At 44.7% G+C, this 19,656-nt stretch overlaps 1 protein-coding gene across 1 annotated transcript; it reads left to right on the plus strand.

The window, feature by feature from the left end:
* Nucleotides 1–13,418: 13,418 nt before the first annotated feature.
* On the plus strand, nt 13,419–14,747 carry LOC141124179 (vomeronasal type-2 receptor 26-like). Its single transcript, XM_073612257.1, has one exon. The coding sequence runs from the start codon at nt 13,429–13,431 to the stop codon at nt 14,305–14,307; it is 879 nt and encodes a 292-aa protein (XP_073468358.1). The 5' UTR covers nt 13,419–13,428; the 3' UTR covers nt 14,308–14,747.
* Nucleotides 14,748–19,656: the final 4,909 nt, after the last annotated feature.

Below are 19,656 nucleotides of genomic sequence, written 5' to 3' on the forward strand. Positions count from 1 at the left end.
AGCTACAGGCCATTAGTATGTCTGGAAGGCCAAGAAGGAGAGGCAGACAGTCACAAGCCAATAAGAGAGGGCAAGCAGGCTCTGTGTCTAGTGCTGGTCGTGGAGACGGTGCATCCTCATCAGCACGTGGCCATGGGACACGCTTGGCCTTTTTTTCGGCAGCTGGCCATGTTGAGCCGCAACATGCGGAAGACTTGGTCGAGTGGATGACCAAGCCGTCCTCATCCTCCTCATCCTCTCTCACCCATGCCCAGGGTACTTTGTCTGGCAAAGCAGCGGCCTCTTCCCTTGGCTCAATGTCATCAGTGACTCCTTCCCTAGCCCCACCATGTCCTCCTGAGGAGTCCCTCGAACTGTTTGACCACAGTGTTGGGTACATGCTCCAGGAGGATGCCCAGCGTTTGGAAGGCTCTGATGATGATACTGAGCTCGATGAAGGCAGTAACACGAGCACGGACAGAGGGGGTGCCCAAGAAGGACAGCAATCTGGCAGTCATGCTCCCCCTGCTGCAGCATACTGCCAGGTTTGCTCCAGTGATGAGGAGGGAGGGGATGATGAGGTCACTGACTCAACGTGGGTGCCTGATAGGAGAGAGGAGGAGGAGGAGGAGGAGGAGGAGGAGGCGGCACATCACCAACGAGGCAGGATGCCCTCCAGGGGCCAGCCTAAGGGCAGCACATTGACTGCATCACACCCCAAAGCTCCACATGTGCAGGGCGCTGCAGTCTCTGCGCGTTATTCAAAAAGTTCTTTGGTGTGGGCCTTTTTTGAGACGAGTGCATCAGATCGCACCGCTGCTATTTGCAACATATGTCTCAAGCGTATCTCGCGTGGCCAAAACATCTCCCGCTTGGGTACCACATGCTTGACCAGACATATGTTGACCTGCCATGCAGTTCGTTGGCAAGCGTATCTAAAAGACCCACACCAAAGAACAAAGAGGACCTCTGCTTGCTCCTCATCAGCTGAGATTTCCAACCCCACTAGACCTTCAGTCCTCTCTGAGACCTGCACTGAGAGGAATGAAGGTGTAGAATTAGCTGTGTCACAGCCACGTACTTGTGGGCAATCTGATTTTGGTACACCGACGTCAGATTGTACCAGGCAAATTTCCCTGCCCCAGCTGCTGCACCGCCGAAAGAAGTTTGCTCCCAGCCATCCACATGCCCAACGGTTGAATGCTAGCTTGGCAAAATTGCTAGCACTTCAACTGCTGCCTTTTCAGTTGGTAGACTCTGCCCCCTTCCGTGAGTTTGTGGAATGTGCGGTTCCTCAGTGGCAGGTACCCAAACGCCACTTTTTCTCACGGAAGGCGATTCCGGCTCTCTACCAGCATGTGGAAGGCAAAGTCCATGCCTCGCTGGACAGGGCGGTCAGCGGTAAGGTGCATATTACCGCTGACTCATGGTCCAGCAGGCATGGACAGGGACGTTACCTAAGTTTCACGGCGCATTGGGTGACTCTGCTGGCAGCTGGGAAGGATGCAGGACAAGGTGCAGTAGTGTTGGAGGTTGTTCCACCACCACGCCTCCAAAATGCTAATGATTGTGACACACCTCTCTCCTCCACCCCCTCCTCTTCTTCTTCCTCCATGGCCTCTTCCTCGGAACCAGCGGTGCTCCGTAGTCGTTCAAGGGGCTACGCAAGTACGCAGGCCAAAAGATGCCATGCGGTGCTTGAGCTGGTGTGCTTGGGGGACAGGAGCCACACTGGGGCAGAGGTTCTGTCAGCTCTGCAGGGGCAGGTTCAGAGGTGGTTGACGCCACGCCAACTTAAGGCAGGAATGGTGGTTTGCGACAATGGCACCAACCTCCTCTCTGCCCTCCGACAGGGACAAATGACCCATGTGCCCTGTTTGGCTCACGTCCTTAACTTGGTGGTGCAGCGGTTCTTGGGCAGGTACCCGGGCTTACAGGATGTCCTGAGGCAGGCCAGGAAAGTCTGTGTGCATTTACGCCGGTCATATAATGCCAGTGCTCGGCTGACGGACCTCCAAAAGGAGTTTAACCTGCCCAAGAACCGCCTAATCTGTGACATGCCCAACAGGTGGAACTCAACGTTGGCCATGCTGCAGCGGCTGCACACGCAGCAGAGGGCCATCAATGAGTACCTGTGCGACTATGGCACCAGGACAGGGTCAGGGGAGCTTGTTTTTTTTTCCCCACGCCAGTGGGCCATGATCAGGGATGCATGCACTGTCCTGTCACCATTTGAGGAGGCCACGAGGATGGTGAGCAGTGACAGTGCATGCATCAGTGACACTGTCCCCCTTGTCCACCTGTTGGAGCACATGCTGCGTGGAATAATGGACAGGGCACTTGAGGCAGAACAGAGGCAGGAAGAGGAGGACTTCCTTAGCTCTCAAGGCCCCCTTTATCCAGACAGTGTTCCTGCGTGCCCGCCGATCACACAGGAAGAGGACGAGGAGGAAGAGGAGGAGGAGGAGGAGGAAGATTGTGTCAGTATGGAGGTGGAGCCTGGCACTCAGCATCAGCAGCAGTCTTTAAGGGATCAGTCCCAAGAAACACATGGACTTGTACATGGCTGGGAGGAGGTGGCTGCGGACCATGTCGTCCTTAGTGACCCAGAGGACTCCGGACCGAATGCCTCAGCAAACCTACGCTGCATGGCCTCCCTGATCCTGCAAAGCCTGCGTAAGGATCCTCATATTCGTGGTATCAAGGAGAAGGACCAATACTGGCTGGCAACCCTCCTTGATCCACGTTACAAGGGTAAGGTTGCGGACCTTATCTTGCCATCGCAGAGGGAGCAGAGGATGAAACATCTTCGGGAGGCCTTGCAGAAAGGTCTGTGCAACGCGTTCCCAGAGACTGGGAGGTTACAAACTCCTGTTTCTGGACAACGTGTTGCTGAGGCTTCGGTCAGTCAAAGAAGGAGCGGTGGAGAAGGTGGCCGTCTGACCGATGCGTTCAGACAATTTTTTGGTCCGCAGCCCCAAGGTATGATCGGTTCCAGCAACCATCGCCAGCGTCTGTTTTACATGGTGCAGGAATACCTAGGGGCAAGATCAGACTTGGACACCTTTCCCACCGAAAATCCTCTGGGTTACTGGGTCTTGAGGATGGATCACTGGCCAGAGCTTGCACAGTATGCAATTGAGCTACTGGCCTGTCCTGCATCCAGCGTTCTTTCGGAACGCACATTCAGTGCTGCTGGAGGCGTGGTAACCGATCACAGGGTGCGTCTGTCCACTGACTCGGTCGATCGACTGACCTTCATAAAAATGAATGAGTCTTGGATCACCACCAGCTACCAAGCACCTGATGCTGATGTAACCGAATAATTTTTTTTGAAATCTCAGATCCCTTCAAAGACTGCCTATGCTGATGCTGAGTGACTATCCCTGAGTAATTATCCTCTTCCTCCTCAATCATCACGCTGATAGCTTGTAAGAACATTTTTGGTTCTGGGTGCCACCACCAGTGCCTAAGGCACAATTTTTCAGCCCCTGTTTAACAGGGGCGTGTAATTACGATTTTTGATGTAATACTTTGCAGCAGGGCTCGTTCCTGCATTCCAACTAGAGTGTCTGTGAGGGGTTGCAGTGTTGTGGCACCAGCACCAGTGCCTAAGGCCCAATTTTTCAGCCCTTGTTTAACAGGGGCGTGTAATTACAATTTTTGATGCAATACTTTGCAGCAGGGCTTGTTCCTGCATTCCAACTAGAGTGTCTGTGAGGGGTTGCAGTGTTGTGGCACCAGCACCAGTGCCTAAGGCCTAATTTTTCAGCTCCTGTTCAACAGGGGCATGTAATTACAATTCTTGATCTAATATTTCACAGCAGAGCCCTGTGAGGGCTTACAGTGTTGTGGCCACAGCAACACCTAAGGCCCAAATTTCTGCTGAGTATATAGGGCAGGACCCTACTTTCAAACAACTAACTTACAAACAACTCCTACTTGCAAACGGAAGGAGACAACAGGAAGTGAAATCTACCCCTAGGAAGGGAAATTCTCTCCTGTAAGAGTTAATCTGGGAAAAACATTTCTCCTTTCCACTGATGCTTTCCAATCCATTGGGACAAAAAGTGAGGTGAAATCTTCTGAAGAGGAGGAAAGACAGCAAAACAAATGTCACAGGGGTGATAACCCTTTCCTATGTTTTCCAAAAAGCTTAAAAAAGATTTTTTGGCTGGAGCTAAACACGTTAAAAATGTACCCGTTCAAAATTACAAAGAGATTCTACTTAACAACAAACCTACAGCCTGTATACTGCTGTTCAGAGTATATAGGGCCTGGTGGCCCCACACCTTTCCTTATTTTAATTTGGGTGCGGGGTTCCCCTTAATATCCATACAAGACCCAAAGGGCCTGGTAATGGACTGGGGGGTACCCATGCCGTTTGTCTCACTGATTTTCATCCATATTGCCAGGACCCGACATTACATTAAACCCGCAAGCAGTTTTAAATGAGATTTTTTCCTTTAAAAATGACATTTGGTGCAGGGACTGTTCTAAACACGGGAAACACGCGTCACTTTACAGGCATACTATAGACACCCCTCAGGTACGATATTTAAAGGAATATTTCACTTTTTTTTTTTTTTACTTTAAGCATCATTAAAATCACTGCTCCTGAAAAAACGGCCGTTTTTAAAAGTTTTTTTTGCATTGATACATGTCCCCTGGGGTAGGACCCGGGTCCCCAAACCCTTTTTAGGACAATACCATGCAAATTAGCCTTTAAAATGAGCACTTTTGATTTCGAACGTTCGAGTCCCATAGACGTCAATGGGGTTCTAACGTTCGTGCGAACTTTCGGTCCGTTCGCAGGTTCTGGTGCGAACCGAACCGGGGGGTGTTCGGCTCATCCCTAGCTGTGAGGTCTGTTACTGAGAAGCCAGAATGCTGCATAGCTGGAGGTGGTAGTTGGGCCTGTGCAGGGAGGGCCTGTGAGAGTATCTCTTGTTGTGAGAGGGACAGCGTCTCAGAGGGGGCCTTTGCTGTGGCCTGGGGCTTCATATGGCCTTGAGGGGGTAAATGGGGAGTTTGGGAGGATCCCTGTGCTGCCTGTGCGTAGGTCAGGGTTGGAGGAGAGAGTATTGGCCTGTTCTCTTGCATCCTGGAGTGGATGCCTGCCTGATGCAGCGGCCCGTCCGTGCTGGCGGCCATCTTGGGACTCCCGTCCGCGCCTGCCGAGGTAAATTGTGGGCCGAGATCCCGTCTTGCAGGGGGCCCCGACATCTCCTTCTGGTCCCCGGCTGTTCCCCCACCTGGGAGGGGTGCTGTGTCACCCGTTAGTGGGCTGAGGCGGCTGGTGTGCGGCTCGTCGGTCCGGGGTGGAGCGGAGCTCCTGGCTCAGGCAGCCATGTCGGAGCTCTCGCGCATGCGCACTGAAAACGGAAATTTTTAAAACTTACTTTTGCTTTGATACATGTCCCCTGGGGCAGGACCCAGGTCCCCAAACCCTTTTTAGGACAATAACTTGCATATTAGCCTTTAAAATTCGCACTTTTGATTTCTCATGTTCGAGTCCCAAAGACTTTAACAGTGTTTGAATGTTTGCGCAAACTTTTAGTCTGTTCGCATGTTCTGGATGGTCCTGAACAGGCAGGTATTGTGGTTGGTAGATAAGCGATGATTAATGTGGGTAAGGTTATTACTGTACCTGAGAACTATAGATTGGTGGATTTTTTTCCAAAGTCAAGAGCCATTGGAAGTGGCTATTTCAGGCTCTACCTCATTTTGGTTTCAGAGGACACTTATTTTGTTATTTAGATATTTTTGAAACTACAACTCAGAAAAGCCAAGGGGCTCTTTGGGCCCTTTGAAATGTTTCTGATACAACAAGAATATATACTGTATATTAAAGGGTTCATTATACTCTGCTTGGTTTTATCCTCTGGAACATAATATGAGGATACTCCGATATGTATTCTTTTTAACCCATTCTTAGCTTTCGAGGCAGAAGGCAGCTGTCGGTCTGTTTTTTGTGTATGAGAGGATGAATATTGTTAGTGTACGCAATCTACTTCTTTCTTCATGTTAGAGGTATATTTGGATATTTTAATGTCTGTAAAATTTGAGAGCTATAATTATTATTATATATTTTCTTAATTTCTATTGGTGAAAATCAAAATTAAAAAATAAAGAACATAATTTGACTTTTGTATTTTCGATGTCCCAGCTGAATGATCATTTTTATTTCTTTTTTCAGTTGGTGCCTGGCCCTCAAGACCTCTGCCAAGCTCCCTATGCCCCTTGCTTTACAATGCCTAGTCTATTAGACTGGAAAATTGCCATTACTGATTCCTAAAACTTGACTTCAATTGGTTTTAATGGGGTTGAGATTCTGGATCTGAAATTTGACAACATTTTCTGAACTTATGTCGAACAGAACTCGGGTACATTCCACTCATCCCTAGTCATAACTAGTAAAAGATTAAACACAAATATTATGAATCTTGCCACTGCTATGGGGAAAATTGCTTGCCCACATCTCTTTCCATTTAATCATAGTTAAAATTCTGGAAAAAATATTTTTCTCCTATAAATATTTTCTCCTTCTCCTAAAATATTTTTCTCTGTCTAGAAAAAAGGAAAATCCCATTGCAAGGGAACTGAGGATCTTGACGATGGACACAGATACATCCACTTCTAACAATAACAGAATTTTCTTATGTGTTAATAGCTGGAGATTGTTCAGAAAATTTTATTGTATGATAATCAGGTCATTATATTCATGAGAACAACATGTTTAACCACTTACCAGGCACTTAGACACCTTCCCGCCCAGGCCAATTTTCAGCTTTCAGCACTGTCGCAATTTGAATGACAATTGCGCGGTCATGCAACACTGTACCCAAACAAATTTTTTATCATTTTGTTCTCACAAATAGAGCTTTCTTTTGGTGGTATTTGATCACCACTGCGGTTTTTATTTTTTGCTCAACAAATAAAAAAAGACCGAAAATTTTTCTTTGTTTCTGTTAAAATTTTTTGTAAATAAGTACGTTTTCTTCTTCAATGATGGGAACTGATATGGCTGCACTGATGGGCACTGATACGGCAGCCCTGATGGGCACCGATGAGGTGGCACCAATGAGGTGGCACTGATGAGGTGGCACTGATGGGCACTGATGATGGGCACTGATAGGCGGCACTGATGGGCACTGATAGGTGGCACTGATGGGCATTGATAGGTGGCACTGTTATGCAGCACTGATGGGCACTCATAGGTGGCACTGATGGGCACTCATAGGCGGCACTGATGGGCACTTGTAGGTGGCATTGATGGGCACTCGTAGGTGGCATTGATGGGTACTTATGGGTGGCACTGATAGTTGGCACAGATGGGCATGGATGGACACTGATAGGTGGGCACTGATGGGCATGGATGGGCACTAACAGGTGGCACCGATGGACACTGATGGGTGGAACTGATGACACTAATTGTTTGCACTGATGCCCCTAAGGGTGGTATTGCTGGGCATCACTACAACATAATGGTGCCAATCAGTGCCCATTTGTGGGCACTGATTGGCACAGATTGGGCACACTGGGCACATGTGGATGGCCATGGGGTACATACCTGGCCATCCACATGTTGCCCCTTCCCTGGTGGTCCTAGTGGCAAACCCTGGTGGTCCAGTGTGGTGATCTGAGGGGGGCTGCACTGATAAACAATCAGCACAGACCCCCCCTGTCAGGAGAGCCGCCGATCGGCTCTCCTCTACTCGCGTCTGTCAGACGCGAGTGAGGAAGAGCCGATCAACGGCTCTTCCTATTGACATCGTGATCAGCCGTGATTGGACACGGCTGATCACGTGGTAAAGAGCCTCCGCCGGAGGCTCTTTACCAAGATCGGTGTAGCGGTGTGTCAGACTGACACACCGATCCACCGATTGCCGTGATGCGCGCCCCCACGGGAGCGCGGCGGCATATTATCTTGCTGGTCGTCATATGACGACCAGTCAGGATAACTGAACCACCGCCCGGCCGTCATCTGCCATGGGCCGGGCGGGAAGTGGTTAAAGTACCATTCTTTTATATATCAGAGAACGCACAAACACCCCCAGTTTACCAATTACGTAAATTAAATTTGGATTATTTTTTTCGTCAGGTATGTCAATGGTAGTTGCACTCTATAGATTTGACTCTTCCATGTTCGAGGCAAGTATATTTCTGACCCACCATTCAGTGTGACATGAGTAGTAGGGAATTGGGTATTAGGGATGGAATGAAAAGAGGGGATTCTGGCGCTCCAATAGGTGTAATGTCCTTAGTTTAACACCTTGGGTGGATAGATGTAATATCAATAATCAATAATTCAATGCTGGTGACTGGTGTTTAACAATAAAGGAGGCAGCCATCCTCAGAGGGTGGCCATTACCTCTGTAGACAAGTCAGTAGTAAAGAGGAGAGGGGAGGGGGCACCAACTGGGTGTGGAAAATTCAAAATAAAAAAGTTCACAATAAAAAAGGTGTGCAAAGTCCAAGAACGAGTCAAGATGCCTATCAAGATGATCAGTCATCTGATGCCACTCTGATGGCATCGCTGGCTGTCCACTTGCTGATAGGGATGTAGATATTTTTGCTGGCCCTGTTCTGTGTCCCAGGAAGCTCCGCGCTGACCAGCCTTGAACTCGGAAGTGAAAGTGATGTCACCGGAACCGGAACAGGCATTTTTAAAAAAGAATGTTTTCCCTTTTTTTAGCAAAACATAAAATACCCAGTAGTGATTAAATACCACCAAAAGAAAGCTTTATTAGTGTGAAAAAAAGATAAAAATGTCATTTGGGTACAGTGTTGTGTGACTGAGTGATTGTCATTTAAAGTGTGACCTCGCTGAAAGCTGAAAATTGGCATAAAATAGTGGAACTATCAACTTGCAATAGAAATCAGTATACACCCCAAATGATTAAAAACCCCAAAATACTGCCCTCCCCCATGAATGGATCTCAACCCTGAAGAATTCACTATGAACTCATGGTAGAGGCAAACATGAACCTCATTTGTATTTGTAGCACCTAGTTTGTATATCCTCATGTGATATGATGAAAAAAAAAAATAATAATAATGATATTTGATTTCAGATCCCGGTATCTCGATGCTCAGATCCCTGTTTACCTGGCAGCAGAAAAAAGTACGGCTCTTCAACACATAAATGCTGCAATGAGTGTGTCCCATGTTCAGAAGGAGAGATATCCAACATTTCCGGTAGAGTTTGTATTTGTTAGCAAGTTATTGTTGGACTGGACAGAAGGTACCTCTTTGGTTAAAGTGTATGAATAAGACATATGAAGTACATCTCTGCAATGTGTGCACATTTCCCCCAAGCTTTATTCTTTTAAAGACCCTGTAAGTACCGAAGTATACCTGTTGATCCCGCCAGCAATGCACTCAGCTTATAATTCCTCATAATAATTGTAAGCTGACACACACAGATGTTTTTGGACTGAAATCACAAGAAATGGTGCCAGCCCTGCCAAGCTTTATTTTGCTATTTTGCTATAATACTATTAGAAAATACTGAATCCCTCCCATCTTCTCATTTTTTTTCTGTCTGACAACATAAAAGGGTATTTTTTGCACGTTTATATATTTAAAAAATGAAGAGTGTGGTCCCTCGTGCTACCACGGGAATAAACAATTTAAATAATGATGAATGAAACTGCTGCTAGACCTATAGTGTACACAGTGCACATGAATGAATAAAATAGTGAAATGATCAGAGCACTTTCTAAATAGTAAATATAAATCACTATATAAAGTATCAAATAACAGTGACATAATAAATGCCACAAACAATAAGTGCAAAATGGTAAAGCTACAATCCAAAAGATTCTTCCAAATATCTATGAGACAGTCCTTCAAAATAAATGTTCTGTGCAAACAAACAGTGTTCCCGTGACTTCACACAATTGCTTAATGCTCACAGAACTCTCACCTCTGTGAAATGGTGAATCAGCCTTATGGGTATCTTTGGTGATGGCGGGCTTCCACTTCCAGGCTCCCAGCTACCAAGTCTTAATAGATCACTCAGGGTTCCAGGTACCTCTATGAAGTGGTCAATCAATCTTATGGGTATCTATGGTGATGGCGGGCTTCCACTTCCAGGCTCCCACCTACCAGGTCTTGATATGTCACTCAGGGTTCCATGTGAGAATACAATAAATGCCTCACATAGTGTAAAACGTTTAAACAACTAAAGATTTATTAAAAAGTCAAATGGAATCTTACATAAAAAGAATATAAAAATGCATCAAAGTGTAACAACGGTGTTACAGCCTCTTACATCACTTCCGGTCCGCTCTTTACTTCCGGCCATGCCCTATGCGTAACGCCCCTGATGAAGTCACATGACGTGACGTAACGCGTAGGGCATTATTTTTTTTTAACTTTATTTTCTTTTCCAAGAGCATCACAGTGTTTCCTACCCAGGAACTAACTACCAGTGGTATGACCTTCCCTCAGATCTCCAATGTCTTAGACTGTGTAATCTCTATTATTTTTTACATTCGTCATTATGACCCTGCCTCATGAGTATGAACTTCTTGTCCAAAAATGCCAAAGGGTTAAATCATCCTGCCAAAAAGGCCATCCTTATGGAGAGAGGTTCAAATTTTTAAATGTGACATGCTATGGTCCAAGAAACCCACTCCCACCAGGCATCCCCTCTCAGATGCTCTTGTAAAGAATTTCCTCATATTTTCACTGCCAACATGATAACGAAGAAAAGAGGTGTTTTAACCGCTATAAAAGTCTCTGTCTCTGTACAATCCCAAACCCATCCAAAACTGATATACATCATTTCTTACAATCACTAGTTCTTCCAAAAATTGTCTGCATTCCAACACCAGGCTCTAAGTGCCCCATTCTCTTTGGAAGAAATACATACAACTGTAAATTCCCTGCCAAATAACATTTCCCCCAGCCTAGATGACCTTATTGGAGAATATTCCAAGCAATTTAATCATGTGATGGCACCCCATCTCCACAAGATGTATGTTACTGCTGCTACTCCCTCATCCTGCCCTTCGGAAATGTTGGAAGCCTTAATAATCACACTACCAAAGTCAGGAAGAGAGCCTGACAAACCGCAAAACTTTTGTCCTATATCTCTTCTCAACAATGATTTGAAACTTTTTATACTAAGCCTTTAGCTTCCAGACTTATGTGACTTATCAATATCACTCATCTTGTGGCCCACTCTAAAATGCCTTCTCTGCTCCTAGCCTTGGATGCAGACAAGGTGTTTAACAGCGTGCATTGGACATATCTGGCAAAGGTCCATACTAAATTTGGGATCACTAGGCTTTTCTTTTCAGCCATAATGTTGCTTTATTAATCACCATCAGCCCAGTTGTGTTCTTGTCTGATATATTATCACAACCTTTTCAAATATCGAACGGCATGCGTCAGGGATGCCTGTTATCTCCCCTGATTTTTTTCTAATAATGGAGCCCTTGGCAGCTTATATTATAGCGAACCCTAAGATTACAGGCTTTTGCCTTGGGGCTAGAGAGTATACCATGTCTGTTTGTGGAGGATGTTATTTTAATGCTAACCAATGTCCAATCCTCTTTGGCTTTGGTACACCAAACTCTCCAACTGTTTTTCAAGCTACACTATATTAAAAAAAAATTGGGACGCCTGCCTTTACACGCACATGAACTTGAATGGCATCCCAGTCTTAGTCTGCAGGGTTCAATATTGAATTGGCCCACCCTTTGCAGCTATAACAGCTTCAACTCTTCTGGAAAGGCCGTCCACAAGGTTTAGGAGTGTGTCTATGGCCTGGCTCGCAGTCTCTACTCTAATTCATGAAAAGGTGTTTTATTGGGTTGAGGTCAGTACTTTGTGCAGGCCGATCAAGTTCTTCCACCTCAAACTCGCTCATCCATGTGTTTATGGACCTTGTTTGTGCGCTCCAAAAAAAAAAGTGGGGTCCCCCCCATTTCAGGCATGGAAATAGGAGGTGAGCGAGTACCCTCCCTCCTGAACCATACCAGGCCACATGCCCTCAGCATGGGGGGTGGGTGCTTTGGGGCGGAAGGGACTCTACCCCCTCACCCCAAAGCACCTTGTCCCCATGATGATGGGGACAAAAGTCTCTTCCCCATGACTCTGGGCTGTGGGGGTCTGCAGGCAGAGGGCTTATCAGAATCTGGAAGCCCCCCAGATCCCGCCCCCCAAAAAAGTGTTAAAAAGTCATAAAAACACAGAGATTGTTTTTTTATTTTTTAATAAAGTATTTGCCAAAAACGATGTCCCCCGATGTAAAACCATCATCAATCACGATGAGGACGCCACCACCAACCCGAAATAAAAAAGGCCCTGCTGCCATCTTAGGCAAATGACCAAATGCCCGGCTTGTCGTTTCACAGGTCTTATATAAGTAAAGGCGGGAACACCTGGTGACGTCACCTGGTGGCACCGCCCCTTTGTGACATCACTGCCTCAGCATGCACCAGTCCATGATGTCACAAGGGGACGGTGCCACCAGGTGATGTCGCCACGTGGCTCCTTCCCTTACCTATATAGAATAGAATAAGAACTGTCAAATGGCGGAGGAGGCATTCGAGGGTTTGCCTTACTGGACAGTGGAGTATTTTTTTTCCTTTTCAGGTCTGGCGGTGGTGGTGGCGGCATCGTGAATGACGATAAATCTACATCGTGGGACACTTTTTTTTTCTATTGTTAATAAAGGAATTGTCAAAAACTGTCTCTGTGTTTTTACTGCTTTTTGACACTTTTTTGGTGAATGGGTAGGGGTATTATGTGCCCCATACTTATTCACATAGGGGAGCGGGATCTGGGGGCCCCCTTGTTAAAGGGGGCTTCCAGATTCTGATAAGCCCAATGCCCACAGACCCCCACAACCGCAGCCCGGGGTTGTGGGGATGAGGCCCTTGCCTCCATCAAAATGGAGTCACCCCCTGTCAATCCGACCTCCCCCCTGCAATGCCCCCCACTTACTTTCGCACTGACATTGATTCCCGCTGTTCTTCTGGCCAGCATTCCCTCCTCCCCCTCCCATTGGCTGCAGCTGCTGATTGGGCACACAAGCTGTCAGGATGGAGAGTGGTGTGGGAGAGGGGGGTTTAAACATATGTATGCTACCCCCACTTTCTTCCTAGGCTTCCCCCTCTCCTTCCTCTTCCTCAACATCTCCCTGTGTTGCTGCAACTTGGGTGGAGCAGGATCGCTAGTGACAGGTAATCCCTGCTCCTGCTGTGAGTCCCGGCCTCTCCCCACAGTGCAGAGCCGAGTCAGTGAGTGGCCCTCATGCTCTGCTGCTGGCCACCCCCCGATTTTTTATTTTTTATTTACCTCTCCCACAATGCATTTATGGAAATCCAATTGCTAGCTGTGAGACAACTCAATACAATTCATTTTCTCAGAAGCTCTGACCCCAATGTTCATTGTGTTTGTATTGTTCTTCCCACAGACAGTGAAAACTGCATGAAATGTCCTGATGATGAATGGCCAAATGAGAAGAAGGATGGTTGTTTTCCAAAATTGGTGGAATTTCTCTCCTACACTGATGATCCCATTGCTGCAGTATTTTCAGCTGTCTCCATCCTCTGTTTTCTTCTGACTGTTTTAATATTGGGAACATTTATACATTACCAGGACACTCCCATTGTTAAAGCTAATAACCGGGACCTTAGCTATCTTCTCCTGGCCTCCATCATGCTGAGCTTTCTCTGTGTCTTCTTGTTCCTTGGCCATCCAGTAGATGTGACCTGCATGTTTCGTGTAACCTCTTTTGGTGTCATCTTCTCAGTTGCTGTCTCTTCTCTACTTGCCAAAAGTATTATGGTGTGTATTGCTTTTAAAGCCACCAAACCTGGGAGTCCCTGGAGGAAATGGATGGGAGCCAAACTGTCCAATTTTATCATTTGTGTCTTCTCACTGGTTCAAGTCATAATCTGTGTCACTTGGATATCTATTTCTCCCCCCTTCCAGGATCAGGACACTCACTCTTATCAGGGGAAGATCATCATTCAGTGTAATGAGGGTTCAGTTATCGGCTTCTACTCTGTCCTGGGATATATGGGGCTCCTAGCAGCTGTGAGTTTCATTATCGCTTTTTTAGCCAGGACATTACCGGACAGTTTTAATGAGGCCAAGTACATCACCTTCAGCATGCTGGTGTTCTGCAGTGTCTGGATTGCCATGATCCCGGCCTATCTGAGCACCAGAGGGAAATACCTGGTGGTTATGGAGGTTTTCGCTATAATAGCATCAAGTTCTGGACTTCTTGGCTGTATATTTTTCCCAAAATGTTACATAATTCTGTTCAGACCTGATTTGAATACAAAAACAGTAATCCGCTAATATGTATGGAGCAGCACTGGGTTACCAGGAGTTATAGCATTATCTCTATTATTGTTAATGTTAGCATGTTGTTAGTGTACTGAGAATGAACACTGTTACATTTAAATGTTTAATAATTACCTCTCTGGTGGATGGTGAGTCTAATTTCTGTTCTGGACACCGCTGGTATCAGACACTTTGAGTTTGTTGGAAACCTTGTCCCCTGCTGGGTGTAGTGATTCCTCCCACCAGCCATCAATACAGAACAATGTAGTCACTTAGTGAGGAGAAACCACAGTGACCAGAGGGGGACAAAGTATACAAAACATCTTAAAGTGTCAGATACCAGAGACACCCATCACTCTTCAAGAGAGGGGAGATTTCACTCACAATTTTCCCGGAAGATAATCATTGAACATTCTTCCTTTTATAAGCTGCTTGTAATGTAATTTTTTTTGTGTCTGGGTCACATTTTTATATTTTATGCAGATGTATCGAGCTATATTAATAAAAACATGTTGGTATATTCTAAAATCATTTTTAATATTAGTGAGGCCAGAAGAATGTGACTGTCTCTCTATGGAGCTGGTTCACATATCTCCGATGCGGCTCCGGTGCGAATTTGCACAGGAGCCCTGTGCGTCTTTTGGTCCAGTTCAGGTCCAAATTCAGCCCAAAATTTGGCCTGAAATCGGACCCGAGGCGGTGAACCAGGACACACAGGACCCCTGCTGGGAGCCGCATTGGCATCCAGTGTGAACCGAGCCTTAAAGTTGATGGAAGAATGTTCTCAGCAAGGTCACTGGTATAATAGCATAGAAGAGATTAAGTCTTTGGTCTTTATTTCGACATGGCCATGCAAAAAAAAGTGAAAGCTAACTCGTTTCAGCAAGAGCCTTCACATTTTTTACATGGTCATACCGAAATAAAGACTTAAGACTTAATTTTTGTATATTTCTTTGTAAGCTGCTGCCACAAGGGAGTATTCCGCTTCCCCATACAATACTGTAGAGACAACACTCCTACCCCACACCTTGACAGATCCCGATAAGAAAACTTCCAAAGCTATAAAAAGGTTCCTGGTGCTCATTGATCAGTCATAGGTTTTATTCTGAAGAAGTCATTAAACATTAGAATTATGTTAGCCTAATATGTTTTGAAATGACTCATAAAGGCCCCATAATAGGGTATTTCTGCCATCTCCAAGATCTTCTAGTCGGACGTGTCAAAGAAAAAGCTAAAAAGATTAAGAAGTAACAATCCTCCCGATCCCTTCCTATAAGTATTCTAATCATATACACTAAGTACAACACTGCATAAAATAAAAACCTATATAAATAAACCCCAAAAATATTATTTAATACTTATCATTAAATATTATATAATACTCATCAATAAATAAACCCCAAAAATATTATATAATACTAATAATACTAATCAAATAAGAATAATCACTCATACACAAAACATATTAAATGTGCAAATAATAAAGTGCCAATCAGTGTAAGATGAATACAACGATCTCCAATGATTTAACATAGAAAAACTCATCCCACAATAAAAGTGCCAAAGAATGTGCAAAACAATCAAATCCCCTTAAATTATGTACAACATGTGACAATCAAGACCCCCACAGTACTAAGTGCAATAAATCCTCTCCTCAGTAACACGGAAGAATCTCCTTTGTGTTCTTCAAAGGAAATCTTCTTGACCCCCCAATCCGTCATCCACTCACCTTATAAGTCTGATCTCTTCAATGAATAAGTTGGTCATAGAGCGCTTGTTGTATATAAAAAATCAGCCGGGTAACTTGGATCCACATAGACAAATGCAGTCAGTCACACATGAAACAAAAGCACACTTTTCTATAGATAAACCCTGCTGCAAACAAATCAGTTCAGCATAAAAGAGAGCGGGACGTATTAAAACATTTAATGTGAAAATGGCTTAATGTAGTTTAACACGTAATAAAGTGCCTAAACCTTAATCAATTGCCCTGAAACTTTACACAGCCTAAGTTTTTACCTTTCCAAATCTACCCTATACGTTTTATGTATTTCAGTGTTCCACAAGGCAAACTAGGGACATTAAGCTTGTTTTTTTGGGGAGCTTAATGTGGCTTAACGTACAAAAAAGACCTTAAATGTTAACCAATTTCCCCCAATTTCCCCCTTTCACACAATAGAAGATTCTATCCATGCCAACATATTCTGAAAATTTCAGCTCATTTGGTTAATCAAACCAAAAGTTATTCACATTAAACTATATTTTACAATGCTAAAATATTTCATGTGAAAATGGCTTAATGTAGCTTAACGTGTAATAAAGTGTATAAACCTCAATCAATTGCCCTGAAACTTTGCACAGCCTAAGATCTTAACTTCCCAAACCTATGCAAGAAGTTTCATGTGATTTGGTGTTCCACAATGTTAACCAATTCCCCCCAAACTTTACACAATAGAAGATTCATGCCAACATATTCAGAAAATTTCAGCTCATTTGGTTAATCACACCAAAAGTTATTCACATTAAGCTATATTTTATAATGCTAAAACATTTAATGCAAACAGCTTAATGTACCATAATGTGCCTAAACCTCAATCAATTGCCCTGAAACTTTGCACAGCCTAAGATCTCAACTTTCTAAACCTATCCAAGAAGTTTCATGTGATTCAGTGTTTCACAAGGCAAACTAGGGACATTAAGCTTGTTTTTTGGGAGCTTAATTATTATTATTATTATTATTAACAATTTATATAGCACCAACAGTTTACACAGCGCTTTACAATGTATAGGGGGACAACACAATTACAGTACAGTTCAATACAAAAGGAACAGGAGGGCCCGGCTCGTAGAGCTTACATTCTAAAGGGAGGGGGTGGTGGCCCAAAAGGTGATAGCTGCAGAGAATGATTTGATGGGGGTGGCACGGGGACAGTTGTTAGGTGGGTGTGGGATCGGCTTCCCTGAATAAATGAGTTTTCAGGGATCTCCTAAAGGTGGACAGGGTAGGGGCTGATCGGACATACTGGGGCAGGGAGTTCCAGAGGATGGGAGAGGCTCTGGAGAAGTCCTGAAGGCGAGCATGGGAGGTGGTAACAAGGGAGCTAGAGAACAGGAGGTCCTGGGAGGAGCAGAGGGGATGATTTGAGCGATATCTGCAGATAAGATTGGTGATGTAGATGGGGGCGATGTTGTGAATGGCCTTGTAGGTTATGGTTAGCATTTTGAATTTTACGCAGTGGGGTAGGGGAAGCCAGTGAAGGGATTGGCAGAGTGGAGCAGCAGTCATGGATCAGTTAGTGAGGTGTATTAGTCTAGCAGAAGAATTCATATTAGACTGAGGGGGGGGGATAGGCCATTAAAGAGAGAGTTGCAGTATTCAAGGCGGGAAATAATCAAGGAGTGAATAAGTTGCTTTGTGGTGTCATTAGTCAGGAAGGGTTGAATTCTGGAGATGTTGCAGAGGTTAAGGCGGCAGGATTTAGCCAGTGATTGGATGTGGGGATTGAAGGAGAGGTCAGAGTCAAGGATTACACCCAGCACCCTGGCATGTGTGGAGGGACCAATGGTTGTGTTGTTGATATTATTGGTGAAGTCACGGGGGGACTGTGAAGGAGGAAATATAACAAGCTCAGTTTTAAAAAGACTGAGTTTGAGGAAGTGGTGTGACATCCATATCGATATGTCGATCAGTGAGGAGATCAAGGGGGTGAGTTGAGGAGTGGAGAGATAGATCTGGGTGTCGTCTGCATAGAGGTGGTATTGGAAGCCATGGGAGGTTATCAACTGGCCCAGGGAAGAGGTATAGAGTGAGAATAGGAGAGGCCCAAGGACGGAGCCTTGTGGTATCCCAACAGAAAGAGGAAGGGGAGTGGAGGAGATGGCGTTGTAAGTGACACTGAAAGTGAGCTGAGATAGGTAGGAGGAGAACCAGGATAAAGCAGAATCACGGAGGCCAAGGGAGTGTAATTTGCTGAGGAGGAGCAGGTGGTCAACTGTGTCAAAGGCAGCAGAGAGGTCTAAAAGTATGAGTATGGAGTAGTGCCCATTGGTTTTAGCAGTTAGTAGGTCATTGGTTAGTTTTAGTAGGGCAGTTTCAGTAGAACGTTGTAGGTGGATGCCAGACTGTAGGGGGTCAATAAGGTTGTTGCCCGTGAGGTAGTGACTCATTCGGTCATGGACAAGGTGTTTGATGAGCTTGGAGGCAAACGGGAGCAGGGAGATGGGTCTTAAGTTATTCAAAAAGGTGGGGTCTAGTGAGGGTTTTTTGAGTATGGGGATGAAAAAGCTTAATGTGGCTTAACATACAAAAAAGACCTTAAATCTTAACCAATTTCCCCCAAACTTTACACAATAGAAGATTCTATCCATGACAATATATTCTGAAAATTTCAGCTCATTTGGTTATTCACACCAAAAGTTATTCACGTTAAGCTATATTTTACAATGCTAAAACATTTACTGTAAAGAGCTTAATGTACCATAATGTGCCTAAATCCCAATCAATTGCACTGAAACAGTGTTCCACAAGGCAAACTAGGGACATTAAGCTTGTTTTTTGGGGAGCTTAATGGGGCTTAACGTACAAAAAGAGCTTAAATGTTAACCAATTTCCACCAATCTTCACACAATAGAAGGTTCTATCCATGCCAACATATTCTGAAAATTTCAGCTAATTTGGTTAATCACACCAAAAGTTATTCACGTTAAGCTATATTTTACAATGCTAAAACATTTAATGTGAACAGCGTAATGTAAAAAGAGCTTAACGTACCATAATGTGCCTATACCTCAATCAATTGCCCTGAAACTTTGCACAGCCTAAGATCTCAACTCATCAAACCTATCCAAGAAGTTTCATGCGATCCGGTGTTCCACAAAGCAAACTAGGGACATTAAGCTTGCTCTTTTGGGGAACTTAATGTGGCTTAACGTACAAAAAAGACCTTAAATGTAAACCAATTTCCCCCAAACTTTGCACAATAGAAAACTCTGTCTATGTCAACATATTCTGAAAATTTCAGAATATTTGGGAAATCACACCAAAAGTTTTTCCCATTAAGCTATATTTTACAATCCCAAAACATGTGGCTTAGTGTAAAAGGAGCCTAATGTACCATAATGTTCCTAAACTTTAATAAATTATCTTGAAACTTTGCACAACCTAATGCCACGTACACATGATCAGAAAAGCCTCCAGCAAAACTCCGATAAGAGCTTTTTATCGGAAAATGCGACCGTGTGTATGCTCCATCCGTCTTTTGCTGGTAGAATTCCAGCCAGCAAAAGATTGAGAGCATGTTCTCTATTTTTCGGTCGGGAAAAGTTCCTATCTGAAAATGCGATTGTATGCAATTCGGACGCGCA

The sequence above is a fragment of the Aquarana catesbeiana genome, linkage group LG01 (genome assembly GCF_042186555.1).
Source record: "Aquarana catesbeiana isolate 2022-GZ linkage group LG01, ASM4218655v1, whole genome shotgun sequence".
In the NCBI taxonomy this organism is placed as follows: Eukaryota; Metazoa; Chordata; class Amphibia; order Anura; family Ranidae; genus Aquarana; species Aquarana catesbeiana.

Coding starts and splice junctions, on each gene's coding strand:
- LOC141124179 (XM_073612257.1), top strand. CDS start 13,429: ATGAAATGTCCTGATGATGAATGGCCAAATGAGAAGAAGGATGGTTGT.